Consider the following 21,476-nt stretch of genomic DNA (forward strand, 5'->3'; position numbering starts at 1 on the left):
CAAAAACTCCAACAATTGAGCGAAGACTCCATTCGGCTTAGACTAATTAACTTTGCTTTAAAAGAAAATGCTAAAAAATGGTTGTATAGTACCCGTCAATTCTATTTCCACTTGGGAGGGGTTTGTGGTAATGTTTCTTAAAAAGTATTTTCCAAACCATAAGACGACCCGAATTACAAATGAAATAAACCAATTCCATCAAAGGGAAAATGAGTCTTTTTAGAAATTCTTTGATCGTTTCAAAAATCTTTTATCACAATGCCCCCACCATGGAATAGAGAAATGGAGACTTTGTAAGATTGTGTACGAGGCCTTAGATAGTCAAACAACCGCGTTGTTAGAGTCTATGTGCCAAGGCAAATTCATGGAAAAAGATGAGGATCAAGGGTGGGAATTTTTCGAGGACTTAGCCGAGAAAACCATGTTGTGGGAGTCTACTAGGGAACCTAAAAAATCGATCGAGGCGTCTAGCTCTAGGGGTTTGCACTCGATAGGAAACAATGTGGCAACCGATGCCAAATTAGCAACCCTTACTAAGAGACTCGAAGCTTTAGAGTCTCATAGTGGCCCCTCATCTATGCCTATGTTCCCGAAATATAATGCTCCCCATCCCGAGATCCAACAATCTCAAGATTTTGAGCAAGTGAACGCAATGTTCCAACCCAAGCCTAGAAATGATCCTTTTGCACCTACTTACAACCCCGGGTGGAAGAATCACCCGAATTTCTCATGGAACCAAGGTCAAAACTTTCAAACTCCACAACCCAATTTCCAAAGGCCCAATCCTAATTCTTTTCCGAATTATCAAAACCCGAGCCAAGCTCCGTTAAATCCTCCCGGTTTTAATGATTCGGACAAGAGACTCAATTCCTTAGAAAAGAGCATAGAGGCCTTAGTGAAATCGCAAACTAACTTGACTCAATCCCAGCAAACTGTCATGCAAACTTTAACCCAAGATCGGCAACTTTTGCATTCTAATGTGCAAGCCGTCTCTAAGTTAGAGTCCCAATTGAGTCAATTAGCGAGCACGTTGTGTGAACGAGAAAAGAACAAATTCCCTAGTCAACCGGAGCCGAATCCAAAATTTCCACTTAATCAAAGAACACCGGATAATGTGCATTCGGTCATTTCTCTTAGGTCGGGTAAACAAGTTGATACCCACGTTGGTGAGAACCTTGGTAAGAAAGGGGATTCGACTTCTAACCCAAGTCCACCCCGCACTACCATTAATCATGACAAACCCGAGAGTTCAAAAGCCCGTGAGGAGTCGAGTGACCCAAACCCGGAACCCGAGTTGCAAAGTGAAGTAGTCTATAAACCGAGAGTCCCTTACCCACAAAGACTTATTTCACCTAAGCAATCGGCTCAAATGGAGAAGATTTTGGAAGTATTTAAGCAAGTCAAGGTCAACATACCCCTTTTAGATGCTATTCAACAAATTCCGTCATATGCTAAGTGTCTTAAGGAGTTATGTACCCATAAAAGAACCAACCATGTCCCTAAGAAAGCTTTCCTTACCTCTCACATTAGTTCGATTCTTTCAAACCAAATTCCCGTGAAATACAAGGACCCCGGTTGTCCTACAATTTCATGTGTCATAGGAGAAACTTTTGTGGATAAGGCGTTACTTGATTTAGGGGCTAGTGTTAATCTCCTTCCATATTCTGTCTACCAAGCCTTAGGTTTAGGGGAGCTCCGACAAACTAATGTCACACTTCAATTAGCCGACCGATCCGTGAAAATTCCTAAGGGAATGATCGAGGACGTGCTAATTAAAGTAGGTGATTTCGTTTTTCCCGTAGATTTTGTCGTCCTAGAGACCAAGCTGGTTAAGAATCCGAAGAATCAAATTCCCATCATCCTGGGACGACCCTTTTTAGCTACATCTAACGCATTGATTAATTGTAGGAACGGCTTAATGAAGCTAACATTCGGTAACATGACCATCGACCTCAACATTTTTCATGTAGGGAAACAATCCGATGATTTCTATGATCAACCTATGGACGTTAATCTAATTGATGAAATAGTTGATCAAGATCTCATGAATCCTAAAGATGCCCTTGAATTTTGCTTAAAACATTTTGGAGAGGATTGGGATGTTTCCGACTACACACATGAGGTCAACCAAATGTTAGAATCCACCATTCCGACAACGACTTAAGAGCGTAATGTTGAACCCGAGCCTTTGCCATCACCAAATAAAACCGTTGAGTCACAACCGCCGGAATTAGAACTCAAACCTCTTCCCGACACTCTTAAGTATGCTTTTCTAGGTCCTAACGAGTCATATCCCGTTATCATTGCCTCTAATTTGACTACGTCACAAGAAGAAGAACTTTTAGGAATCCTTAGAAAGCATAAGGGGGCGATAGGGTGGAGCATTTCGGACATTAAAGGAATTAGCCCGGCGATTGTCCAACATAGGATTCATTTGGTAGAAGATGCAAAGCCCGTGAGAGAACCTCAAAGGAGGTTGAATCCTCCCATGATGGAGGTAGTTAAGAAAGAGATTCTTAAGTGCTTAGACAATGGGATCATCTATCCAATTTCCGATAGTAAGTGGGTGAGTCCCGTCCATGTAGTGCCTAAGAAGTCGGGCATTACTTTGGTGACCAATGAGAACAATGAGCAAGTTCCAACACGTGTCCAATCCGGTTGGAGAATGTGCATAGATTTTAGAAAGCTCAATACCGTCACTAGGAAAGATCATTTTCCTTTGCCTTTTATCGATCAAATGCTAGAGAGGTTAGCGGGTCATGCATTTTATTGCTTCTTAGATGGTTATTCGGGATATTTTCAAATCCCGATTGCTCCCGAAGACCAAGAAAAGACCACCTTCACTTGCCCTTTTGGAACCTTCGCGTATAGACGCTTAGCTTTCTGCCTAACCACGGGCCCATCCACGTTCCAAAGGTGTATGACTAGCATTTTCTCGGAAATGATAGGTGACTTTCTAGAAGTCTTCATAGATGACTTTTCCATCTTTGGACCGTCTTTTCACCAATGCCTTAACAATCTTGACTTAGTTTTGAAAAGATGTGAGGAAACGGATTTAGTGTTAAATTGGGAGAAATGTCATTTCATGGTTAAGGAGGGAATCGTTCTAGGACATAAAATTTCTGAAAAAGGGATCGAAGTAGACAAGGCTAAGGTCGACCTAATAGCTAATCTCCCACCTCCCAAGTCCGTTAAGGAAATTCGTTCTTTCCTTGGACATGCGGGATTTTATCGTAGATTCATCCAAGATTTTAGCAAAAAGGCCCGACCTTTGACCAACCTTCTAGCTAAGGATGTCAAATTCGAATTCACAAGCAAGTGTGTTCATTCCTTCGAAGACCTTAAGAGAGAATTGACTTCGGCCCCGATCATGAAGTCTCCCGATTGGAGTCAACCTTTTGAGCTTATGTGTGACGCATCCGATTATGCCATAGGAGCGGTTTTAGGACAACGAATAGATAAGAGGCCTCACGTAATTTACTACGCTAGTAAGACCTTAAATGATGCCCAACTCAATTACTCTACCACCGAGAAGGAGCTTCTAGCCGTAGTCTTTGCCTTAGAAAAATTTCGCTCTTATCTTATTGGGTCCAAAATCATTGTTTACACGGACCATGCCGCCCTTAGGTATCTTTTCTCAAAAAAAGACTCAAAAGCCCGCTTAATTAGATGGGTTTTGTTGCTCCAAGAGTTTGACTTAGAGATTAGGGATAAGAAAGGTTGTGAGAATGTCGTCGCCGATCATCTCTCTCGATTAGTGGTTGAATCCACTAACGACTTGCCCTTAAGCGAGTCATTTCCCGACGAACACCTTCTCTCGATTTCCACTCTCCCTTGGTTCGCCGACATAGTCAATTACCTAGCGACCGGTGACATTCCCTCGACTTGGTCCAAGAATGATAAATCCAAGTTCTTTTCTCAAGTGAAACATTTCTTTTGGGACGACCCATATCTCTTTAAGCATTGTCCCCACCAAATCATTAGGAGGTGTGTCCCAAATAGTGAGTTTCATAGCATCCTCTCGTTTTGTCACGATCAAGCATGTGGAGGTCATTTTAGTGCGAAGAAGACCGCCACTAAAATCCTCCAGTGCGGTTTTTATTGGCCTAGTTTGTTTAAGGATGCTGCCGAGTACTGTTCCGCATGTAGTAGGTGTCAACATCTAGGAAGAATCACTAGGAGGAACATGATGCCCATGAGCCCAATCCTTGTTATAGAGCTCTTTGATGTGTGGGGCATAGATTTCATGGGCCCATTTCCTAGTTCGTTTGGCCACCTTTACATCCTTCTCGCGGTTGATTACGTTTCTAAGTGGGTAGAAGCCATCCCGACTCGGTCCAATGACAACAAAGTTATCCTTCGATTCCTTAAGGAGAATATCTTTTCTCGATTTGGTACACCTAGGGCTATCATTAGTGACCAAGGGACGCATTTCAAAAACCGTCAATTCGAGTCTCTTCTTAAGAAGTACTCAATCACTCATAGGCTTGCTACCCCTTATCATCCTCAAACTAGTGGCCAAGTAGAGGTGTCAAACCGGCGAATTAAGCAAATCTTAGAAAAGACGGTCAACTCGAATAGGAAGGATTGGTCAACCAAATTGATAGATGCCTTATGGGCCTATCGGACCGCCTTTAAGACCGTCTTAGGAATGTCTCCTTATAGACTCGTGTATGGTAAAGCTTGCCATTTGCCGGTAGAGTTAGAGCATAGGGCCATGTGGGCCACTAGAGAATTGAACTTCGACTTACCCACCGCCGGGAGTCATCGGAAGTTACAATTGACCGAGTTAGACGAACTTAGAAATGATGCCTACGAAAATGCCAAAATTTACAAAGAGAGAACCAAGGCCTTCCATGATAAAACCATTTTGAGAAAATCCTTTTCTCCCGGCCAAAAAGTTCTTCTCTACAACTCTAGGCTTCATTTGTTTCCCGGTAAGTTGCGTTCTAGATGGGACGGTCCTTACATTGTTCAAGTTGTGTTTCCTCACGGTGCGGTTGAAATTCAGGATCCTAAAAATGGTAATGTTTTCAAAGTTAATGGTCAACGTCTTAAACCATTTTTAGAATTGCCTGTTGATTCGGAGGAAGAGGTCATCCACCTCATCGACCCTTGATCATGTAAGTTGCTTCAATAGTTAATAAAACTCCCCTTCATCTCCTATTCAGGTATTTTTCCTCTTTACTCTCTCATTTCAACTCTCTCTTTTGCATATATTGAGGACAATGCATGATTTAGGTATGGGGAGGGCTTTAGTGTAATTCTTAAAAAATGAAAAACCCTAAAAAATGAAAAATTAGAAAAATCCAAAAATAGAGATACTTTTAGCTAAGTTGTCTTTCCCTCACTCGAACTTTAGTAGTAGTTGGTGTTAGCATGTTTTCGAAAAGTATATATATGTAATGTCTTTTAGATAATTTGAACGTAGTTGAGTAAGATTGTCTTTTTGAAACTTTTATCGACTGATTTGTACTCGTAATTCCAAGATGGCACACACATTTGCACAAGACCTTTGATGGAGAGATTGTCTAGTGATATTGTTCGATACCTGAGAGAGAACCCACATGTTGAAACAATGTCGAATCGAACCTTTGCGAATAAAAAAAAAAGAAAAAAAAGAGAAAAAAAATAGAAAAAAATAGAAAAAGAAATAGAATAAGCTACTTCAATACCCATTGTTCTTTATAGAAAAAATCTTTAGATAAATGGGCAAAAGTAGATTGACTAGTCTCGTTTTGTGGCCTTTGTTACTCGAGCAATTAAGTCCGTAGGGGGATTTCAAAACCTAGTGCCCTAAGACCATTTGGTTTGGGAGTCACTGACCCAAAGCTCGCTACATGGGTAACACTGTTTGCCTAAGAAAACGGACAAAATAAAGTCAATGCAAAAAAAAAAAAAAAGAAAGAAAAATAAGAGTTTGTGAAGTTTGGCTAGATATTTGTTTCGATAGAGATTGGGTCAGTTCAATATTGGTTGAAAAAGAGAAAGTGTTCTTAGACGATTAGGATCCATCAAAGGCCTTAAATTACTTACACTCCTTGGATTTCTAGTAAATTTTTGTGTCGATTCAAGTAGATTAGAGACAACTGTATCTTGATTATTAGTAAAAGAGTCTTTAAGTCGTATTTTCTTTAAAAACACTTTTTGTTAACACAAACGAAAATAGAGTCGAGTCGAGTAGGATGCTTGCTAGAAGGTCTCGAAGATTTTATGGGTATATCTTCTGTAAACCCTTAGGAGACAAAACTCCTCTTGTAGAGATCGTCTACGAGTTTAACGGGTTGGTGAACCTAAAATCACCCGTCACGCCTACGAAAAGGAGCCTAGGAATTGCATTTAGTTTTCTTAGTTTATTTCTTTTCTTTTGATTTTTACTCGAGGACGAGCAAAAGATAGGTATGGGGAAGTTTGATTAGTCCATATTTTTGCAAATTTAAGTGCCTATTTTTTGTTTATTTTCGTAGTATTAATCGCTTATTTATTTTATTTCAGGAAATTGTAGATAAATAAAGAAAGAAGAGAAAATGCAAGAAAAAGAAGAAAAGGGAAAAGAAAAGAAGAAAAAAAAAGAGTTGGCAACTAAGGGACACATGGAGGGCCACAATCTTCCCAACACACAAGGCACATGGATGGTCAAGATTGAGCCACCCTACCCCTAAACCCTAATTCTTTAGTTATAAATACCCCCTTCTCTTTACTTGTAATCACCAACCTAGCTACCTACCCACCTTTTATACCTAGTCATTTCTATAGTTAGTATCTTAGATAGATTTATATTTTGCTAGCCCCAATTTCCTTTCCAAGCTTGTATACACTTTTTAATTTCTATGCAAATCTCTTTTAGCTTAATCTTGTGTTGTCTTTTAATTTATGTTCTCCAAGTTGTATGATTCTTCTTAGTACCACCATATATGCTTAAGGGCTTTTGGGAAATGAAGAATCATAAAACTTGTGATTAGTGTAGATCTCTTAATTTTTAGTTTTAATTTTTAAGAAGGTAAAAGCTCTAGCACAAAAGATGATTTGTGTGGGGGTTAAATATCTAGATTTAAAATCTGCCAAATATTAATGTTACTTCGGCAAGTTCACTTTTGATAGTAAAGATCAGCATCCATTTTGGTTAAATATATGTACACACTCGTTTTAGTATTTGTTTTATAATAAAAATACTCAAACCCAGTTCCTGAGTTCTGTTTTTCGTTTAAACACAAAGCCCCTGCTCTGTTTTTCCTTTTTTTTTTACGAGTTGCAGTACTGAGTCATTTCCGAGTTTTCTGAGTCACGTTCATTGTTGAGTTGCTTTACTGAGTTCACTGGGTCGAGTTTTGTTCCGAGTCTGCTGCGTTTTCTGGGTTTTCGTTTGTTTTGATGGCTTGTATGTTGCCGAGTTGTGTCATTGGTTTTGTCGAAGTTTACCGAGTCGAGTAAGTGTTAGTGTATTCTACTGGGTTCAGTTTCGAGTAGCTGAGTTATGGGTTTATGTTTAGTATCTGCTGTCGATTCGGGGTCTGAGTTTCGTTGTTGTTGCTGGCTTGCTTCAAGTCCTTGAGTCGCTACAGAATCAAATCGGAGCCCTGTTTTGTTTGCTAGTCTATTTTGATTCTTGCCAAGTCGAGAGCCTGTCGAATCCTGTTGTTCCTTGCTGAGTTCATTTCGTTTTCTGCCGAGTCACGATACTGAATTCATGCTCTGTTTCGCTGGGTTTCGAGTAGTCCTGGTTCGAGTCTTGAGTTGTTGATGCGTTTGATTTTGCTGTGTATTGGCTGAGTTTTGGGTCCGCTTTGCTAGTGAATTTTTGTTTAGATAGAGTTCTTTGTTTCCGAGTCTGCAGGCTGTTTCTGCATTTCGTTTTAGAGTCGCTTTCACTGTTCCTTTAGCTAGTCGAATTTAATGTTTTTGTTGGTGGCTGAGTTTCCTGTTTTATGTTTATTACTTGTTTCAGTAGTTTTAAGTTTAATCCTGAGTTGAGTATTTCTTTTCCTGTTATTACTTCCTGTGAGTTTGAGTCGAATAGCTTTTGTTTGTACCGAGTAGCCGAGTTACAGTTTTCTAGTTTAGTTTTTAAGCCTACTGTCTACTATTGCTCTGCGTCTTGTTTTTAGAGTTTTGTTTTGTTAGGGTATTTGTTTTTGGCTATTAGAGTTTTGTGAGATATAGTTGATTTTGTTTTGATTATTAAGCATGTGTTTTAGTCGAGTTTTAATTTTGGTTTAGGCATTTCTTACTTGTTTGATTCCAATTAAGTGTGGCTGAATTTTTTTTTGATTTTGTGTTTACCGTCGAAGGCACCACCTGAGTTACTAAAGGAAGCCGCACTTTAACTTGGTTAATTGATTTAGTTAGTTAAATTTTGAAGATTAATTTTGGTTAAACTAGATTAATTGGATTAGATTTTAAAATAAAGTTTATAATAGTTTAATTTTAAATTCAACCCTTTTTCACCACTTAAATGTTCTAGTCCGCCTAGGTTAATAGTAAAGGATTTGCGAATATTAAAATTTAATCTCTGTGGAACGAATCTAAATATATTAAAACGGTGATCGTGTGCTTGCGATTTAAAAGGTAATATTTTAAGCACATCACTATTTATTCCAGGATGAAGAACCTGTTGATGCTGAACATGAAGAAAATGTCCGGAAGTTTAAAGCTGAGAATGAAGCTAGAAAGCGTAAGCTTCGTGATTACCAAAAGCTTCTAGAGGACAAGCTGATCACTGAGGATCAAATCAAGATTGAAAAGCATAAAATCTATGATGCTGCGTGCAAGCAGAAGAATCTTGATGTCAAAAGGAAAGTTGGAAAAAGCTGGGACATTGCAAAGAGGATTTTCAATGGACCTCAAAGGGTGCCTTTCAATGACAGAAAGTTTTTATCTCTGATCTACGATCTTCGAGAGGTAAACCCTGACGAGGATATCTTTATGCATGCCTTCGCTTTAGAAATTGATTACTTGACTGTTGGAGTCAATAACTTGCTAGAACAATGGGAGCTGATTGTATATACACGGAGAAATGGTTCATTCAGGTTATTTGTTGAATTTATTAAATCATTCTCTGTGTCTGAGCTCTGGGTACTTCGCAATAAGGTAAAGCGATGCTCTAACCTGAACGAACTCCTTCGTGACAAATTGTTGGATTGTGTTGTCTTCAACAGTCCACAGGTTGTCAAGAATCCTTATTGTGTAAAGTTCGTTCACAAGGAGCTCTTAAGCACTGTCTATCTGAATGAAGAGGCTTTATCAAAGTATCCTGCTAAGCAACTGGCTCTAGCATCCACTCTACTTCGAACCAAGGGCTTCGCTTCTAAAGCCAAGTCTGATGCTGATGATGTGATTCTAGCTTACTGCACCCGAAGGAATATTTCTCAATATTTCCGGAGGATGAAGAATGTTACAAAGGCACAGCCATCGGACTTCCGGGAAGACCCTGTAGAGATGGAAGTGTTACATCAACTGGCTCTGGCACGGGAACGTAAGAAGCGTGGTGAGTCCACTACATCAGAAGTGCCATCCAGAGAAGAACCGTCAACTCCTGTCCTTCACAGTTCAGATATCGAAGAAGGAAAAGTTGATCTTTAGATTTGATAAGGAATTTGTAATATATGTTCAGTAAGAACATCCTTATGTAATCTAATGTACTTGTTTGAATTCTGGTGAATGTTTAATGAAATACCAGAAACTTTTTGCTATTTACAATTCATGTTTAATCCTTTGTCTTATCAGTTAGTTGAGTTATCCTCTCGATAATTTTAATGTTATGTTAACAAACAAATAGGGGGAGATTGAAAGGCATATGTTTAGCCTATTTGTATTTAAGAGTATCAACTCAACTCTGATAAGAAAGAAAGTAAATTAGCAAGCACTATTGAAGGAATCCGTACGAAGAACGTCAAGTGATTTATTAAAATCATATGTCTGAAGAATTTCAGGATGCTGCTGCACACCATTGAAAGAAGTTCATTAATATGTTCAAGCCTCAGTGTACAAATAATATTTTGTAGCACGTCCAGAAGTCCAGAAGGTAAAAAGTTTTAATACTTTATTTATTCAGAAGATTCCAAACTATTTCTACTTATGAAGAAGAACTACAAAGACAAAGACTCGACGAACAGACCACTTCTCAAATGTTTAAATTGATAAAGAATATTTGATTCAGCTAGATACAGATGAACCAGACAGTACATTTGTGTGTCAGCTACTCAGATTAAATATTCTGCATCAACAATAGGTGGTCGTTCAATCAAGACAAAGAATCAGATCTTTTAAAGGAAGTCAGAAGACCTGCTGCTGAAGAATGTGCTCAATATAATTATTCTTTTAATTTATTCACATCTCAAAATAATTATATAAGTTATGTAATTTATTTATTAAATTGATTCACACTTCAATTAATTTAATTTATGAATTTATATGATTTATATAATTAAGTGAATAATTATTGAATTGATTATATTAAAGAAAAATCAATTTATATTGATTTTGGGCACGGTATGACAATCATATAGATTGTCATACCGCACCTGGAAGGTTCCATTTCAGCTGGCATGACATTATTCAGTTTGTCATACCGAATTAGGAAATGGCATGACAATACCATGCATTGTCATACCGAATTCACTTAGTATGACATTGATATGCATTGTCATACCGAATTCATGTAGTATGACATTGCTATACATTGTCATACCGTTTCTTACCTTAGCCTCCAAGTCTTATGTCATACTGGATTGTCATACCGAAATTTACATGGTATGACAATGCTTCAGTTTGTCATACTGATTCAATTGTAGCATGACATTAGCTCAGATTGTCATTCTGATCTTTGTAGCATGGTCATACCAAGGTTTGTCGTACAAGTTCAAGGTGTTGCCTATAAATATGGCCTCACCTCCTTCATTTGAAAATGTTCAAGCATTGTGTAAGCTTTCAAGTTGTTTGTAACTTGCTATTGTTATATCCACAGTTTTCTGTGCTTTGATCACTCGGTTGTTTTAATCACTAAACTAGAATACATCCTGTCGAATTTATTCTACGAACTTTAGTGAACATTAAAACGAACCATATTAATTATATAACGAATTAAAAATTGTTATATTAATTAATTTAAATCTGATTAACAAGTTATACTCCAATCAGATTATTCCGCCGCGATTATTTTGTGACGATTGTATTCAACCCCCCCTTCTACAATCATATCTGGACCTAACAGGAATGTCATCATAGATGACGTTGCATTGGTGTCTGCTCTTAAGCACAACTTGCTTAGCATCAGTCAACTTTGTGACAAAGGATACAAAGTAAATTTCACTCCTGCAGCCTGTGTTGTCACCAAAGGAGATGACAGCAATGTGGTACTAATTGGACAAAGAAAAGGAAATGTGTATGTAGCTGACTTCAATTCTGTAAAGTCTGAATCAATCACTTGTTTTCTCAGTAAAGTAAGCTCATATGACAGTTGGCTATGGCACAAAAGGTTGTCTCATTTAAATTTCAAGACATTGAATGAGTTAGTCAGGAAGGATTTGGTAAGAGGAATACCAAAGCTGGAATTCTCCAAAGATGGTTTGTGTGGAGCTTGTCAGCAAGGAAAGCAAAAGAGAAGCTCTTTCAAAAGCAAATCTCTTTCTTCAATTGTGAAACCTCTTCAGCTCTTGCATATGGATTTGTTTGGACCAGTCAACATTATGACCATCTCAAAGAAGAAATATTGTCTAGTGATTGTTGATGATTTTTCAAAATTTACTTGGACTTTCTTCCTGCATTCTAAGGATGAAGCTGGGAAAATCATTATCAATCATATCAAGGCATTAGACAACAGTCCAGATATCAAAGTTGAAAGGATAAGAAGTGACAATGGAACAGAATTCAAGAATTCTGTGATGAAAGAATTTTGTGAAGAAAAGGGAATTATTCATGAGTTTTCTGCACCAAGAACACCACAACAAAATGGTGTGGTAGAAAGGAAGAATAGAACTCTCATTGAGGCTGCAAGAACCATGATTAATGAAGCTCAACTTCGGACCTATTTTTGGGGTGAAGCTGTGAACACTGCTTGTTTCACTCAAAACATTTCTCTAATTACCAAACCTCACAATCTAACTCCTTTTCAACTCTTCAAGGGAAAGAAGCCAACAATTAGCTTTCTTCATGTATATGGATGCAAGTGTTATGTTCTAATGGAAAATCATTTAGAGTATACAATCTGAGAACCAACATTGTTATTGAATCAATTCATGTAGTTTTTGATGATAAAAAGATTCAAGGATTGACAGATGAAGGATTTCATGATAATCTCAGATTTGAGAATGAGGGTGAAGGTGATCTATATGATAGGGATGATGATTGTGATGACACTGCTCAGAATGCTGGAATTAATCCTGGAATTAATATTCCAACTGATGAGGCCTTGGTGCAAGAAACAACTGCTATTGAAAACTCAACTGAAGCATCAGTTGAAACTACTTTGGAAGCTTCAGTTGAAACCCCTCAAGGATCATCAGTTGAAAGGATGTCTCAAAATTTCAATCAATCTAGAAATAATGAGATGTCAAATTTAGGGGGAGCTTTCCAACATGGAAATCTGAACTGTAACAGTGAAGCTACATCATCAAGACAATCACTTGCACCTCAAAGAAAATGAACAAGGGATCATCCTTTTGAGTTGATTATTGGAGATGCAAATGCATCTGTACAAACAAGAAGAGCTACTCAAGATGAATGTTTGTATAGTGCATTCCTTTCACAGGATGAACCTAAAGTAATAGAAGATGCTCTCAAAGATGCTGATTGGGTTCTTGCTATGCAAGAAGAATTAAATCAATTTGAGAGAAACAAAGTTTGGAAGCTGGTACCCAAGCCTAAGAATAGAACAATTGTAGGCACAAGGTGGGTATTCAGAAACAAGATGGATGAAAATGGAGTTGTCACCAGAAACAAGGCAAGGCTTATGGCTAAAGGATACTCTCAATCTGAGGGAATTGATTTTGATGAAACATTTGCACCAGTTGCAAGATTGCAAGCCATAAGAATCTTCTTGGCCTATGCTGCTCATGCAAATCTTCTTGGCCTCCTTGGAGGTGATTTACCTGCCTATCATGAAGCCAGGGAAAGAAAAAGAGGTACATGGCTTTCCTTCTACTCCTTCACAACCCTCACCTTCTTTGCTTTCTTCCATCAGGGCTGTTGAAGAGGCCCATCAACAGTCCACACAAGTGGCACAACCTTCTAAAACCAAATCTTCTAAACCAACCTCAGGTGCCTCTCAAAAGGCATCTGTTGTAAAATCCAAGAAGCACAAACCTGAGGGGAGTGTGATTGGTGGAAGTGAGGGGGAGGGAAAGGATGAACATCAAAGAAACCCTAAGGATAAGGCTGGAGAGAAGAGTGATGACCAGCCAAGCCACTCTGCAGTCTCCCAAAAGACTGTGGAGCTTAAAAAGGATTCAACCTCATCCCTAGCAGCATCCTCCCAAAAGGATGTTGCTATTGAAAATAGTCCCCATCCAGGGAAACAGCAAAAGAGGGTGAGGGACACTACTTCTTCACCTATAAAAGCCTATGGGAGAAAGAAGCTCAAAGGTGAGAAGGTAAAGCACTCTGCACACACACAGGCATCCATTCTGGATTTTATGCCTGTAACTTCAATTCACAAAGTCAGTTTGATGTGACTCCAATAAATGTGGAGTCACATCCCCCTTCCTCTTCCCAACATATTGTACATATACATGATCTTACCATATCTACTACTCAAACACAACCCCCAACCTCTTCTGTGGATGTGGAATTAATCCACACCACACTTGTAAATTCTCCATCTTTGGAATTCATGGAGAAGCCCCCTTCTGAGATTGATCATCATCACTTTGATGATTTGTTGGATCTTTCTCATTCAATTTCTTCTACTGTGACAATGTGTTCTGTGGATTTACACTTAAAATCAATCACCACAGACTCAACTGTCACAGCTTCTATACCTTTTGCTTCTTTATCTTCAACTGATCTCTTTCATCAGTTGAATAGTGTTTGTCCTTCAACTGATGTGCTTGACAGCATTCATCAGTTGAAAGCCCCTTCTACTCATATTTCAACTGATGTCACTCATCAGTTGACAACTGCTGTTACTTCATCTAATTTACCTTTTTCCACAGCAGTTGATCATATGGTAGCACAAACACTTTTAGGATTGAGTAATGTGAGCTCAGGAGTGGAGAGGCAGCCTTGGGTGCTGGCAAAAGGAGAGGGTGTGTAGAGTCTGGCAATTTCTTCTGGCCAGGAAAAAGGAGAGGTAATGAGTGACCCTTTAGCACGGCTAAGTGAGGGAGAGGTGAGTTGTGAGGTGAGCCAAGGGGAGCCCTTGATGCAAGAACATAGAGAAATTGAGAGAAATGCAGGTGTCAATGAAGGGTTTAGTGAGCAAGCTTATCAAGCAGAATACAGATCCTTATTAGATAGTGTGCCACTAGACCCTGAGATTTTTACTCATGGGATGTCTTCTGTCCAAGCTTTTGCAAGGATGGACAATCAAGCAGCTGAGAGGAGCCTAAATCTCATTCACACTACATCATCTATGCTTAGAGCAAATGAGGCACTTACAGCTCTGCCTGCCAATGCTGGAGATGACTTTTAATATGATGATAGTGATGAAGACCTCAATGATGCTCTTGAGGATTCTCTTGGTGAAGAGCTTTCAGTTTCTCTTCCATCTTGGCTCTCCATTCAATTTGCCAATGCAACTGCAGTCAGTCTTGAGTTGCAAAGGCAAGCCACATCCCTTCTCAATCCTCAAGCTGGAAGCTCTTCCTCTTCTCTATCCATCACTGCTACTTTTGCCAATCAAGCTCTTGAAATTATAAGACTGCACAAGTATCAGTCTCTCCATTTCCAGAAGGAAGCTGAACATCAAAACTCTCTCATCACATCTGTCAAATCAGACTTATCTAAAAAGATTGATGAGAAGTTTCCAACTTAATTCCAAACTGCAATTTCTTCATCTGACAAGAAGCAAGCTCAACTAGAAAAGAAAGTGGAAGCTCTGGAAGAGAATGTTCAGGTTTTAAACTCCAGAATGGAAGAGATGCTCCAACACCAAAGGGTGCAAACTGGACTTCTCCAACATCTTCTATTGGCATCTGGCATTCCTCTTCCCAGTTCTTCACTTGATGCTAACAAAAAGGGGGAGAAAGAACCCTTACCTTCTCCTGCTGAGTTGGTGAGCAGAATTCCTCCTCCTTTTCATACTGCTAAGGAGCAAAAGAGGCTTGAAAAGAGATTGGCTCTGCTAGATAAGAAGGCTGCTTTTGCAACTTCAAATTCTCAATCAACATCTGCAGTTCCAACTTCTTTTCCCACAACAACTACAATTCTCAGGGTGATCACACCGGAAATTATCATTCCCTCCAAGAAAGAAAAGGGTGAGCCATCATTTGTGAATGAGTTCAAGGCCATCCTATTTCCAAACAATTGTGGTTACTCCAGGCCTGGAAAAGACTCAAGCTCAATCTACTTTCCACTAGCCAGGCATGACAAGAATGAGTATAAGCTTTTGGGCCAAGAAATTAAGAGCTACAAAGATTCTACAGATGTGGCCCTAAAATCTCATTTTGCCATCATCTACAGAGAAGGCCAAAAGTTGTTTATTGGAACTGGCCATCCTCACTACTCATTTGAAAAAGCTGAAGAGGTGGCCAGAGACTGTGAAAGAAAGGAGTATGAATCTCAACTCTCTTTAAACCAAGAAATAGAGGTTGATGAAAGGTATGCTATTGAGCTTGAAGAGGAGTTGGCAGCTGAGCTACAAAGTGAGAATAGAATGGCTCTTGAAAATTCTCCAAAGAAAAAGAGGGTCAAGTCTAGATCAAAGATGCCTGAGGCTGCCAAGAGAAGAGAAGAAATGCCTGAAGAGTCTGTATCTATCCCAAAACCTTCTTCTCCAATCAAGGACACCACAGTAGTACATCCAGATGTCAACTTCCATGATGAGCCAATAATGCCAAACGAGGAGCCAATTGATCTTAAAGATATTCCAATCCCAGCATTTCTTGTTCAAGAAACTCCAAAGCCAAAGAAGATAGTGAAGACTGTGGCTAAGAGATTGGCTAACCCTCCAAAACCTCCAAAAGAACCTGAAAATCCAGATGACTATCTTGTCATTGCCAATATTGAAGAAATTTCTGAGTTAGAGCTGGAGCTGGATGATCTTCAAGAAGTCAGAGAAATAGAAGCAACTTCCAAGCTTCCTGAAAGATTGGTATTCTCTTACAAATGCAAAGGTGATGTCACCTAGCCTCTTCACAGAGTTCTGAGTTCTGAAGGATTCAGTTCTCTTACAAAGATATATGCTTCCATGAAGAGGACAGGAGGATTTACACCACCTGCAAAGCAAAAGGTATTAAAGAGAATCCTTGAAATCAGGAAAGAATGGTCCTCAGATGCTAGTCTACAAAGAAGGCTGAAAATCCCCTACACTGGAAAGAAAATTCACCATGAACCTACTCCAATCATGGAATTTAGGGACAGTCAAGGTGTTAGGAGATTTTTCAGACCTAAAGATCAACTCAAGGTTGCTAGCTTGAACACTCTGAAGACTCTCCAATCCAAGCTCAACAGGCAAGACAGTGATGGAGAATGGTTCTATAGGATTTTTCAGAAACAGATTGATATTCTTGAAGAAAAACTTAAGTGCTGAAGAAGAAGATCTCCTAGGAACAAGTAACTGCTCAGTCTAGAGGAGCATAATCATCTGTAAATTTTTCTAACTCTTGTATTTAAATTCTGCATTTTATTTTATTTATGTTTTGTTATCATCAAGTGTAGAATTTATGTCTGCATCTTCTCCAGTCATAAATTGGGGGAGATTGTTAGGAATCAATAATTTTTGATGATAACATAACATTTTGTAACATGTCTTACTTAGAATCTTTATCAAATTTCAGTTGTAATTGTTATATTTCTTATCTTTGGGAATTATCAACGGATGGGTAGAATAGGATGGCTAATTGTAAATATCCAATGCCATGTAATTTTATCTAAGTGAAGGATATTCAACTGATGAGATGTAACTATTCAACTGATGAAGACTGGATCATGTTTCAACTGATGAAAACCAAGCATTCAACTCAAGACAAAGTATTGAACTGATGATGCTAAGGAATTCAACTGATGAGACTGGAACAACATTCAACTGATGAAGTTTGTAATTCGTTCAACTGATGAGTCTAGCACAACATTCAACTGATGAAGTCAAGAGCAGTTGAAAGTAACCAGATCTTTCAACTGATGAAGCAAAGAGCAGTTGAAAGTGACTAGAGCTTAAGTCTGACAAATCACATAGATCGAAAATCACATGGATCGAATTACACTAAAATAGACATGGAAGCCTGATTAGGAAAATAAAGAAGAAGCAGAAACATTCTTATCTCATGCAATGCAATCTGGATCAAATCAAGATGATGGTCAAAGTTGAAGACATCTCAGAAAGCATGCATAAGACAAAGATGTGCAACATTATTTTTAGATTAGAGTGCATTTTGTAATCTAGTTAAAAGCTTTGTATAACTTGGAGTATATAACCAAGTTAGCAGCATCAGTTGAACTTGTTCGAATTACTTGAGAGAAAATCTGAGAGATAGAATTTGTAAGCAGTTCTTGAATCTTTTATTTTTGTAAAAGATTGTATTCAACCCCCCCCCCCCAATTCTACAATCGTTCTTATAGTTGGTGTAAAATAACACCGTACATGCTGATGCTTAGTGCGCTGGTCTGGTTCACAAGCGACTAACACTGAAGTCACACATTGTACCGTCTTTGTTAGCAACCATTGATTAGTCGGTTCCGGGTTAGTTTATGCTTTAGTTTGTTGATTATAAATAACCAACCAAGATATACAGAAATATCTTGCTTCAGGGGTTGCACTAAAATCTTCCGAGTACTTGGACAACATCTTCATTGCTTCCACAATCTTGAATACTTCAATCTTTATTCTTCATTAAGGCATGAACAGATTAATGAACTTCTTCCAGTGAACTTATTCCTTCAAGACTGTAGATGGCTTCTTCAACCTTTGTCTTCGTATCTTTCGATTCCGCACTACTAGAAATATTGAAATAGACATCGCACTTTTAACATCGGTTACTGGTGAGACCGATGTTAAAAGGTTTTATTACATCGCCTATTATATTTACGATGTCTTTGTGCTGTTTAGACATCATTTCCCAAAACTAAGCGATGTCTTAACCACCTTTTTAAAAATAAAATGTGCGCCTCTCACTTTTTTCCCCCGTACTTCACCAAATATATTTCCCCCCACTTCTTAAACAAATCCCCCGCCCCCAATACTTTTCAGCTAAAAAAAACAAAAACTATAACCTAAAACTAAACTCTCACTCTCAACTCTCTCCCACCTCAGACTCTCTCCACCTCGACTCTCTCTCACCTTGACTCTCTCTCACCTCGAATCTCTCCGGCCGTAGCAAGGATTCACGGCAGCTCTCATCTCTCCGCAGCTCTCATCTCCACGGCTCTCAATCTCTCCGCAACTCTCAATCTCCGAAGCTCCGTCTCTCTACAGAAGCTCGAGCTCAAGCTTCTCTCTCGGTGCACAAATTTAGGGTTAAAGCTCGGTCTATCTTCTCTCTCTAAGCTCGAAAGCTCAGTGAGGTATGATGCTCAGTCTCTCTCTATGAATTTCATCCGCATTAGCTTTTCATAGATTTTAATTTAGGGTTTCAATTTGGGGGTTTCAATTAGGAGTTTTAATCTGCATTTGGTAAGTTTCAAACTGAAACCCTAATTTTTAACTTGAAAATTATTTGTTTCATATAATTAATCTGATTTTAATTTGGGGGTTCTAATTTCGGGGTTTAGATTTGGAGTTTTCATCTGCATTTTATTAGTTTGAAAATGATAGGTTTGAAATTAGGGGACTGAAAGCCTAATTTTTAGTTTTAATTTTGAATCTGAACAGTACAGAGTGTATGTTGTATATGCTGTTTGTTCTTTAAGTAGGTGGTACATTGACTTGAATTCCATGTTAATTGGCAGTAAAATTCATTTGTTCTATATATATATATATGCATGTGTGTTTGTTAGTACACCTCTGCCTTGTGTTTTGCACCTCTGCCTTGTGTTATTGCTTTTATTTGTGAGTAAAATTAATTTGTTGTACTATAACACATTATATTATGATAATATTATATGGGAGTTTAATTCACTGTAGTATATGATGATATATGTATGTAATACATTATACTTTAATAATATAGGTATAATTGATTATATAACTGAAAATATTGATAATTATAATGATATATCAGCAGGTAGGTTCAAAATGGATAAGTCATGGATTAGAGAAGATAGGGATTCATTACAATATGAAATTGGTGTCGAAAATTTTCTTATTTTTGCTGAAGGAAATGCTAAGAACCCTAAGAAAATACCATGCCCTTGTGGACGCTGTGTCAATTTCAAAAAATTACCAGTCAAAACAATAAGAGGTCACTTGTATGAACATGGATTTAGCTTAGGGTATGTTGAGTGGATTTGGCATGGGGAAGAATCTTCTAAGGGTAGCAAGTCATCCGTTGGCACGAGTCCTGCTTTGAAGCAGACTAATACATCGGAAACAAATGAAATATATGAAACAGCCTACAATGATGGGGATTATGATAATGAGTCATTCGAGTTCAAGAGGTTTGTGGCAGATGCTGAACAACCTATGTTTGAGGGAAGTGATTTTACTAAGTTAGAGTCGATGTTAAAGTTGCATAACTGGAAAGCAAGATTTGGTATCAGCGATAGCGCCTTCACTGACTTGCTTGGTTCTGTTGGTTCTATCCTACCTAAAGACCATGTGTTGCCTAGTAATTCCTATGAAGCCAAAAAAACCTTGTCAAATTTAGGACTTGAATACAAAAAATTCCACGCTTGTCCGAATGATTGTGTATTGTACAGGGGTGCACATAGTGAGGCAACTGAGTGTCCCAATTGCAATTTATCTCGCTGGAAAATTGCAAAAGATGGCAGAGTCAGGGTCAATATACCAGCGAAGGTTATGTGGTATTTTCCTATAATTCCTAGGTTTAAACGCTTGTTTAAGTCAGAGTCAACTGCCAAACTAATGACTTGGCATGAGAGCAATCGAATCGAAGATGGCCTCATGCGCCATCCAGCAGATTCTCCATCTTGGAGAAATATAGATTTTAGGTGGCCTGAGTTTGGTGCAGAGGCCAGAAATTTACGTCTAGCACTTGCAGCAGATGGTATAAACCCATTTAACAATGGTCTGACTAATAGGTACACGTGTTGGCCTGTGGTCTTAGTCACATATAATATGCCTCCATGGTTATGCATGAAAAGAAAATTTATGATGCTCACTGTATTAGTTCCCGGGCCCCATGAACCTGGTAACAATATTGATGTATACCTCCAACCAATGATTGATGATCTAAAGAAGTTATGGGAGGAGGGTGAACCAAATGTCTACGATGCTTTTACTAAATCCTATTTCACCCTAAAAGTTGTACTGTTGTGGACAGTTAATGACTTCCCTGCATACGGGAATCTGTCCGGGTCTGTGAATAAGGGTTATAAATGCTGTCCAATATGCGGTGATGATACTAGAGCTAAATATTTGAGTCACAGTAGGAAAATGAGCTACCAAGGTCATCGCCGTTATTTAGGTAGACACCATCCCTATAGAAAGCAAAAGGCTGCATTTGATGGTGAACAAGAATTTGGACATGCACATATACCCCTGTCTGGAGAAGAAGTGTTAAAGCAGCAAGAAAAACTGAATTTTAGGTTTGGGAAGGAGAAAAAGTCAAATAAGGTTGAATCTGTGTGGAAGAAGAAATCAATTTTTTTTGAATTAGAATATTGGAAATTCCACCATGTTCGTCATTGTCTCGATGTTATGCACATCGAGAAAAATGTGTGTGATAGTTTGATAGGGACACTGTTAAATTTGAAATTTAAGAGTAAAGATAGTACCAAATCCCGTCTTGACATGGTCCACATGGGAATTAGAGCTGATTTAGCTCCTGAAATAGGAGAAAAAAAGACGTACCTCCCCCTGCCTCTTATACTTTGTCCAAGGCAGAAAAGAAGATAATGTTATCTTCATTGTCCAACATGAAACTGCCCTACGGACATGCATCAAATATAAAAAATTGTGTATCCTTACCTGAACTGAAGGTGTATGGGATGAAGTCCCATGACTGCCATACACTACTCCAACAATTACCACCAGTTGCAATACGTTCTGTACTCCCGAAGAACGTGAGGGTTAGTATTATCCGATTATGTTTCTTTTTTAATTCCCTGTGCAACAAAGTCGTAGACGTGTCAAAATTAAACAAGCTGCAATCTGATGTGATTTTGACCTTATGCGAGTTGGAGAAAATATTTCCTCCCTCATTTTTTGATGTAATGATACATTTGGTTGTCCATTTGGTAAGAGAACTGCGGTTATGTGGACCAGT

General features: G+C 38.5%; 1 protein-coding gene across 1 annotated transcript; it reads left to right on the forward strand.

The window, feature by feature from the left end:
* Window positions 1–19,324: 19,324 nt before the first annotated feature.
* Window positions 19,325–21,106, forward strand: LOC108221418 (uncharacterized). The gene has a single exon (XM_017395297.2). It carries the CDS (start codon window positions 19,325–19,327, stop codon window positions 21,104–21,106), a length of 1,782 nt encoding a protein of 593 aa, XP_017250786.2.
* Window positions 21,107–21,476: the final 370 nt, after the last annotated feature.

The sequence above is a fragment of the Daucus carota genome, chromosome 3 (genome assembly GCF_001625215.2).
Source record: "Daucus carota subsp. sativus chromosome 3, DH1 v3.0, whole genome shotgun sequence".
NCBI lineage: Eukaryota > Viridiplantae > Streptophyta > Magnoliopsida > Apiales > Apiaceae > Daucus > Daucus carota.